The following is an 8,909-nucleotide window of genomic DNA, read 5'->3' on the forward strand; positions in this document are numbered from 1 at the left end:
GCAATTAAACACAAGCAAGGATAGAAGCTGTAGGTCAGAGAAATTCCCGGAGGAAGGGGTAAGTAAGGCAGATTTGCTCTTTGGGACAGAAGGTAGGAGTGGCCCACGGGGTAGAACCACAGTTGGAGTGAGGGCTTGAGAGGCGTGGTTTAGAAAGCAGAGGGGTTCTTCTCCCAGGGAAAACCAGGAGTAGGCAGCCCAGAACCCAGACTTCACGTGGTGCTTACCGTACGCGAGGCACAGTTCTTACAGGTTACAAGTCTAAGGCGTAACTGTATCGCTGTGACTGTCTTTCTTCTCATTTTAAAGATGGAGCACGAAGGGTTAAGTTACTTGCCTATCACCTACTGAGTGGTACTGCCAGGGTTCCATTCGTGCTGGAGCATTGTGCCAGAGGCTGTGCTCTTAAATGCCTTTAAGTAAAGGAGAATGATCACCAACCCCCCCCCCCCGCCCTCCCCCTATCCTCCCCCCACCCCTCCCACCCCAGAGTCCTGTCCTGAATATCTGAGGGGGCCTGTCATGACATCTCCCTGCTAAGCAGTCTCTGAAAAACTATGACATAACATAACTCCTACAAATAAAGTTGACCTTTAATCCATTTAGACAGCATTTTAACAAAAGGTGATTTCAGGCTTTCCAACTTGAGACTGTTAGAGGCTGTAACAGAAGGAGATGCTGAGACAAGGCGCAGACTTGGGGACTGCAGCAAGAAGTGGAGGAAACTGTGCAAAAGCAGCTAAAAACCCCACGATTTTACAGGCCAGTAAAGGGTGTTTGCAAATGATGAGTCCTAGATGCTCAGAAGGGCAGGGCTAGCCTGAGCAGCAGGGCAGGGGCCGGGGGGGGTGGTGGTGGTGGTGGTGGTGGTGGTGGTGGTGGTGGTGGTGATGGGGTGGAGGGATCTCAGGGCCCGGCTGGCCACCCGCAGTGGTAAAGGCGAAGTCACAGCGTGGGGGCCAGAGCCAGGTCAGAACAGAAGTGTGGCAGGTCTCGGGGAGGAGGGGGCCCCAGCAGGGCAGCTTGCGGGGAGCGTGGTTGGGTGTTGGTTCCATAATGTGCGGCCTGGGTGGGGTGGGGTGGGGTCAGGTTGGCTCCCCAAATCCTGATGTCTCCTGAGGGTGTGACTCCCCACCCGCTCCTGGTTTCTCTGATACCCTTGCCCCTCTGGCTGCTTGGGCTCTTAACCTTGTACTATGGTGGGGATTTCTCCAAGAAATCTTTACCAGGAAACTAAGAGGGAGGAAGGAAAGGTAGGAAGACCGGGCAAAAATGTGGCCAGGTCCCCAGCCAGTGAGCAGAATACCCAAGTCCGTTGTCCCGCCCCAGAGATGAGTAGCACACGCTGGGCCCCAAGCCGAGGGCCGGTTCTGTGGTTGGAGGACACTGGGCAGCGTGTCTGACTTCAGTGGGAGTCCTCTCTCTCCTGGGCCCTGGGTTGTAGCTCTCAGTGTGCTTTGCACCGTGTCTGCTCTGAGCTGTGCAGGAGTGGGTGCTTTGGGCCTGACCTGCACGGGGCTGGGCGGCGGCTCTGGGTCTGGGCCTTCTCTGGCCGGAGCCCAGCCGTGTGCAGAACCTGGCGTCTGAATTGGCTCAGCTGACCCTAATTTCCTCTCCCAGGTCGTGAGTTGGAGCTTCCCAGGCCTGATTCAAGCTCCCCTTGCTGGTCAGTGACCCTGCTGCCACCTCTTGGGCTGTGCTTTGTGACATCTTTGAGAGGGTGGCCAAGAAGGGGTCACCCCTGCAGGCAGGGGTCCAGCTGCTCCCTAACAGAGTAGTCAGCTAGTCAGCTGGGCACGTGCAGAGCCCTGGGGAGGCTCCCAAGGGGCTGAATGAGTGTGACAGCATGTTTGTGTGTCGGGCCAAGCATGTGCGTGTGTGAGGGGCAGGAGTGTGTACGAGACGTTCCCCACACGGGGCTTTGGGGAGGTGCCGTGTGATGGTCAGCTTGGATCGTCAGGCCCCAGGATGGCTCAGGCACGAAGGGCCGCTAGAGGCAAACTGAGGGCGGGCAAAGGGTCCAGTGGGGAAGAATGGGCACCCCTGGGGTGCTCAGGAGTGGGGGGGTGGGGGAGGGAGGAAGATCCCAGGGGGCCCCTTCGTTGCAGTTGCCATCGCTGACACCTGGTGGCACTGCCCTCCTCAGCACATAGGCCCCTTCTCCCACCCAAAGGGACCAGCCCATTGGCTCTCCTGGGTGAGTCTAAGGGTTTTCTTTTGGAAAGGGCTGGAAACGCAGGGGAGGATGGCATGTCAGGACCTCTCGGGCATGCTGTGGGCCCTGGTCTGAGTGCAGGAGATCTGCTGTTGGAAGAGCAAGAGCCCACTTGGATGGGCAGGCAGGGCACTGTGGAGGAAGAGCTCTTCTGTGAAGGCAAAGCTGGAGGCTGGCTATGCACTTAAAATAGAGTCACCCCTCAGCGACTTGGTAGCTTATCCACAGTGACATTTCAGATCCCAGGCTCCCTTCCACACTCCCTGAAGAAAGATACAAAGCTGAGAGTGAAAGTCTGCTCTGTGTAGAAGCCTGGCAGATTGAAACCCCTGCAGATAAGCCGAGTGCAGAGGCGTCGGGGCTGGGGAGCAAGCTCAGCGGTAACCATGAGGAGGGGGTAGGGCTGGAACCCCCAAATCCCTGGCTTAGGGCAGAGGACCGTGAAGTGGTGAGGAGAGCAGAAGATAACTCAAAGTAGAAATATGCGATGATACCTGACAGAGGAGGAGACTCAGCCCAAGCCACCCAGGGCTCCACCAGTAAAGAAGGCAGGTAAGGGCCTGCGAGATGGGGCGGTCTAGAAGGATGTACATGCAGGGGTGTAGGGAACAGAGGAGGACGAGGTAGAGTAGGAGAGGCCAGCGGACCAGAAGTGACAGCAGAGACTGGAGACCCAGGCCCATAGTACTCCTGGCCCTGGTGGACGCCCCCTGCACAGCGCCCAGTAGTCTTCCTTCTGGCCCTTTCATGGGTCAGCACTGTGGAGCCTTCTAAAGGCTTCGCGTGCCCGGGAGCAGCATCACTTTGGCCACATGGGCCATCTTGGGAGCACAGCAAAGGGTGTGAGGTGACCGTGAAATGAAATCAGCAATGCCGAGGTGTGTTCATAGAATTCCAGTAACACTGATGTGATTTACTCTCAGTCTCAACACTGAGGGTGTTCGTTTTCTGGAGGTTCTAAGGAAAGAGGGTTGAGGCGGAGCAGAAGAGGAGAGGACCGTAACATCACACAGTGGGTGCTCTTGCGGTGGGGACGCCCTTCTCTGGGGAGGGTGGCCAAGGCGGACCAGAGGGGCGGGAGGACCGAGTCGCTGTCAGTGTGGACTCTACTTCGGCAGCACGGTGCCCCGTGGATGGACCCCTCGGATACAAGTCACCTTAGCCAGCGTCTGATCGACCCTGCCGGTCAGGGTGACCCTGACAGGCTCCCCCTACTGGTGCACAGGCCACAGAAGGCTGGGGGGTGCAGAGAGCGTGGCCCCCTGGGGGAGAGAGAACGGGGTGATATGAGACAGAGAGCGTGCTCCCTGATCTGCTTGCTGGCCACGGTGGTTTGAGGAGCTGTTTTATTTTTTCCTAGCCCTCTTGCCAAACTGCCCACGCCCCTCCTCCTCTTCCCGACGCATGATGGATGCCCTTAGTGGCCCTGTGTGAGGTTCTGCTACTGTTCACAGCGTACCACGTGTCTGCATAAACAACCGTGTGTGCGTGTGTGTGCGTGTGTGTGTGTTCATGTGCCCACGTCGTTCGTCTGCCGGCTTCCTCCATCCTTTGAGTTCTTTTCAGTTCTCTTATGATTTGACTGCTGTTCTCTCATCAGAGCTTTTAGACTGATGCTGTGGTCTGATGCTGTATAAATATTTTTCCTTTTGATTTTGTTTTAACTTTTCCTTGCCCTTCTTCACCCTCCACCCAACTGTCCCTGCCCTCCCACAGTCCCCAACCCCACCCGACCTGCCCCTACCTCTTCCCTCCCCCTTGCCCACACTCTCTTGTCCTTTCTTTCTCTCTCTCTCTCTCTACATATATAAATATATATAAAAATCTTTTCTTCTTTTGTCATTCAATCAAATTCCAACAACCCAACCAGGGCCAGTCAAATCTACCACAGTCTCGCGCTGAGCTAGGAATAAAGTTCACGTAATCACATGAGAGTGGAGAAAACAGTCCCCCATCCGTAAGTTCAAATCAACTCAAAGTTCACAGTGTGACATGATGGCGTCATGTAACAAGGCTAAGAATCGGTTGCATGACAATTGCCGTCAAGTTTCGTGGAGGTGCTGTGATTGGAGCGTTTTTCTTGGATGTTGTATCAGTTGATGATTGGCCAGTCATGATCACACGTGCATTTTCTTGACTTTTGTGCTGCCACAATCTTTTTTGCTGTGCTCATTTTTGTTTTGTTCTTGGTGCTTGCAGTGGTTTTACTTTCTGTTGTTTGGTTTTTCTTGTTCAGCGTTTTTTATGCTTCTCTAGATGTCACATAGAGAAAAAAACAAAACAAAAGAACAAAAAAAATAGTAAAAATAAAGATGAATTCCTGAATTATCGAACATGGGATCATTTAACTGTGCAAACCATTATTTTTTTTCTTAAAAATAAGGAAAACATCTTAAAAAATATCTATGCGTGGTTGATTTACTTGCACTTGAAAATATTGTGATTTTATTTTTTTCTAGAAATTTGGGGGCCTTTTTCAATTGACACTTTTTCTAGGTCTGGTCTTTTTCCAGTTAGGCTATTTTAAATCTCACTTCAAAAGGAAAAACAAAAATGAAAACCAAAAACAAAATCTCTACTGTAACAGAATGATTTAAAAAAAAAATTCTAAACCAAAAAAACTAGAGTACAAAGCCAGAGGCCTCTGAGAGAGAGCCTGGTGACAATTGTAAGGTTTGTATTGTAGCCATCTCTGCTAAATTAAATGTGGGGAGGGGAGGCGGGGGACGGGGGCTGGGGGGGCTTTTTGGTTGGTTTGGAAAAAACAGTACTGACAAAAGCAAAATGCACCTTTCTGTTTACAACTGAAAAAGGGTCCTTGACAAGTGTTTTTTACTTTTATTATTATTTTATTTGGTGTTGTAATTGTTTAGACTGCTGTGTACGGTTTGCTGTTTGTTGAATCAACAGTGTGAAAAACCTGCCAGCATGGATTGATATACGCATGACGTTGTCCCCTCAACTGGGGGCTTTGCAGTTCTAACTTTCTTGATGTAACCAGTCACCCCCATGTATAAGTGGAAGCTGCTTGCTATAATGGAGATGAGTCTCATTTGTTAATTCACAATGATTAAGCATTCTCCTTCTGATTCTAGTCAGATCATGATTTTTTTTCTTAAAAGCAAAACAAAACACCAAAAAAAAAAAAAAAAGTCACCATTCAAAACAAAATCGAGAACTGAGTTAATTTATTTAAGCTTGATGATGAAATCCGTTCTAACTTTTTTTAGGTTCTCCCATGCACTCCCTCGAAGTTCTGAATTTCCTCTAAATTCCCTGGCATGTATGAGAAAAATATTCTGTGTGTGTGTGTGTGTATGTGTGTATCTATGCATATACATACACACATATCCATGTATATCCACATATGTGCAGGTGAATATATTCTACACATATATCCAGATATACATATATATACATAGCCTCGCAAATCGTTACTGACCTTGGGAAAGAAGCGGTTGGCTGGAAACTGGGCAAGGGTTCGGCGAAATTCATGTCACAGATGTCTTGCTTCTTTTCCTCAAGCAGGGGAGGAGGGGGCTGGGCTGCTAGATTTTTGCTGTCTTGTTTGCTAGGCTTCTGTATACATATTGTATCTGGGCTAGATCCCCCAGACATCGGTTTAATTGTGAATTCATATCCCATAGTCCCAAATTCTTCCCTTAGATCTAGCCACCCCCCCCATTCCACAACTCTGAAGGAACCCAAATCGAGACCCCTCTCCCAACAACCAAACCTCAAGCTACAACCATCGCCACTAGACCTCCAGTGGTTTCTTACTCTGAACAGAAGAGTCGATTTCTTTTTTTACGTATCATGATCATGACTAATTCTCATACTGGTCTCTCCCCTCCCTCCCGCCATCCCCCAGAGCTCCCACCCTAACCCCTGAGGCAGGGTCCTTTTGGTGTTTGGATGCATTTTGTATTTCCTCTCTTGGCTTAATCAGCCCTGATTTTCTTCATTTTAGGGCAGGATGCTGAACGGGCTACATTAAAAAACAAACCTCTCTCTCTCTCTATTTATAAATGAGAACTGCTGGATGACACCTTTGACATATCAGCCAATATCAACCAAGCTGAAGACTCCAGACACTCTCTGTGACTGTAACATTTCTTCAAGGAAAGTATAGCGTCTGTGGAGTTCAGAGGGCACGTGTTTGGGGGAAAATATATATGACACAAGAAGATGAAGAAAAATGAGAAAAAAAAACACAAAAAAGGCAACTTTAAAACAAAATAACTTGAGACCAGATGGGGAGGCTGAAGGGCTGGGAAGTGGGAAGAGACGCTGCTTACCGATCCCCGGGGCTTTTCCAGCCCGTGGGCGCCTGAGGCAGGCTGGGGCGAGCGGTGTGGCGGGGCCTGGTCCCCAGGGGGCGGCTGGGAGGCCGCCACTGAGCATCTCTATCTGTCATTCCTTTAGCTATTTAGGGACCAAAGGACCAAACTTTTTATTGCAGCTGTGTAGCTCTATGTCAAATAGAGGGGGTTGGAGGAGAACCTCCTTCCTGCCTCATGGCTGTTCTTGAAACAGCTTAGAGCGATTCTATGAAAAATGTAATAAAAAAAATTAAAAAAAAAAACAAAAAAAGCAAAAACAAAAAAAAAAAAAGGAAAAATAATGCTTCAATGCTTTTAAAACAGCAAGATAATAGTTCTTTGATACTTTGAGAGGCGCTTTGATTACCCTCGTTCAAGTCTAGGACACTTTCCTATGGTTTCTGTATTATATGTCTGGACGGAGCTGTTAAGATGAACAAACTGGTGGATATTCGGGGAAAGCAACAAAAATATTAAAACTCATTAACCGTGAAGTGTGAGAAAACAAGGAGGGGAAAAAAGGGACTTACAAGGCAAGATAATTGTTGTGAAAAGTCTGTAAATGCTTCTAACTCTTCCCCCTCTTAAAATCATAATAGTTGTACAGAATTTTAAAAAGGAGAAGTTTAAAATACCTATATAATAGAAGAAAAATTAGAGGAAAGCAAAAAATAAAAAAAAAATAAAAAAGGAAAAAAAAACTTATAGAAGTTAGCGTTACTGCTAAAATCCCAGATGTTGTAGGACTGTACTTTTGTAGAGTTTAGACTGAGCATCGATCCCTTCTCCCCGCGAGTGCTGTCGGACACCGTGCACCCCGAGGGCCAGGCCGGACTCGCCCAGACCTGCGGGCTCCCGGCCGCTCACCCCGCCGGTGGGGGCCGCGCCGTCGCTGGAAGGCCCGCCGCCCGCCCTCGCCTGCTTCGCTCGGGAGCTGCGCGCGCTCGCCCGCTCTCCGCAAGCCCTCGACACCTGCCGCTTCACTCGCCTTCCATGCTTGCTCCAGAGACTTTCCGGGCAAGGGAGACCTGGGAAATTCATCTTAAAACAACTAAACAACACACACACACACACAAAAACCTTAAACAAGAGAGAGAAAAATAAACAATCTTTGAAGAATTTCTGAAACTGTTTACAAGGAATTTTGAAAAACAGGGATGTTTAAATGATGCCGGCTCTGTTTTTCTGTAAATAAATTTGCATATTTTGTAGGACTTTTAATTGTAATGATAGAGAAAAAAAACAAGGAAAACTATTTAATGAAAGCACGATATTTATCTTTGGTAAATGACTTTAGAGCAGTTAAAAAGACATTGCTTAAAAAAACTCAGAATCAGAAAAAAACACTGAATTATTTAAGAACACATATATTTTAAAGTATAACATATTTATTATAATTTATTTGCACCGTTGGGAAGACTTGCTTTGGCATTCTGCCTTGATATCCTCCTCTCATTGATGTCCAGGTCATCAGGAGGCCAGGGGGCTCTCGGACCTACCATCCCTCCCCCTTTTTTTTGCTTTAGAACAACTGTCTGGTTCCTCTTAGGCCTCCTGCCTTTCCTTTCTTTCTGTCTATTTTGTTGGTTAATTATTATTTTTTAAATTTTCTTTTTCTTTCTCTTGGCTCCTCCTTTTAGGATGTCCAGATGTAAAAAAAAAAAAAAAAAACAGCCGCAGTTCAGTACAACTGCTCTTTTCACACTCAACTCCCTAAAACTCCTTGTAACCTTCTGTAACTATTGGATGACGCTTTCTCCAGCTTAGCCCTAAATAAAGCACAGTTTAAAACAAAAAACAAGACTTCTTCAGTGGTCTGTGCTTCTTGGAATCTGGCCAGCTGTGCCTCGCGGGCCCAAGGCTGGCCCCCTGGCAATAACCTGGTCCTTCCCTCCCCGGAGTCCCTGTGCTGCCCAGGCGCTCGGTTGGAACCTAAGCCGTATGGAGTGCTCTCTGGGAGGTGATGGGGGCAGTAAAAGGAGGCCCCGTTCCACACTGTGAAACATCTTGTGGTGTGTCTCTGGAAATCTCCATTGTAAACCCATTCTTTTGGTTCCTGGGCAGAGATGACCGTAGTGCCCAGATGCAACAGAAAGTCCCCCTTTCCTCCCCAACAGGAGGAAACTGAGGCCACCTGTCCTGAGTTGGGGTGGGGGTGAGGTGTTTGGGAAGGAGGCAGTGGAGGCAGGGACCGCAGTCAAGGAAGGATGAGCACACAACTTGCCACCGCGCATTTTCTCTTGGTCCTGCAACTTGCCCTGCATTGACAGCTTATGTGGATGGAGAAACCCTTTCTAGAGGATGCCCTCAGAGTCAGGGTTCTGGCGGGGGGGGGGGGTATAGAGAGAGGAGCTTCCTGGCGTGCTCCCACC

At 48.8% G+C, this 8,909-nt stretch overlaps 1 protein-coding gene across 3 annotated transcripts in view; it reads left to right on the plus strand.

The window, feature by feature from the left end:
- Nucleotides 1-8,338, plus strand: part of CELF4 (CUGBP Elav-like family member 4) — a 292,693-nt gene extending 284,355 nt beyond the window's left edge. For 2 of the 3 annotated variants that reach the window (XM_087869858.1, XM_087869861.1), the window contains exon 14: nt 4,086-4,167. In XM_087869858.1, coding sequence (XP_087725984.1) covers nt 4,086-4,139 — 54 coding nt within the window. In that variant the 3' untranslated portion in view covers nt 4,140-4,167. Of the gene's footprint in view, nt 1-4,085; nt 4,168-6,185 lie in introns of those variants that run through there. The other variant, XM_087869859.1, reaches the window with a different exon arrangement.
- Nucleotides 8,339-8,909: the final 571 nt, after the last annotated feature.

Source organism: Ursus americanus, chromosome 19, assembly GCF_024610735.1.
Source record: "Ursus americanus isolate L20-20 chromosome 19, mUrsAme1.1.p, whole genome shotgun sequence".
NCBI lineage: Eukaryota > Metazoa > Chordata > Mammalia > Carnivora > Ursidae > Ursus > Ursus americanus.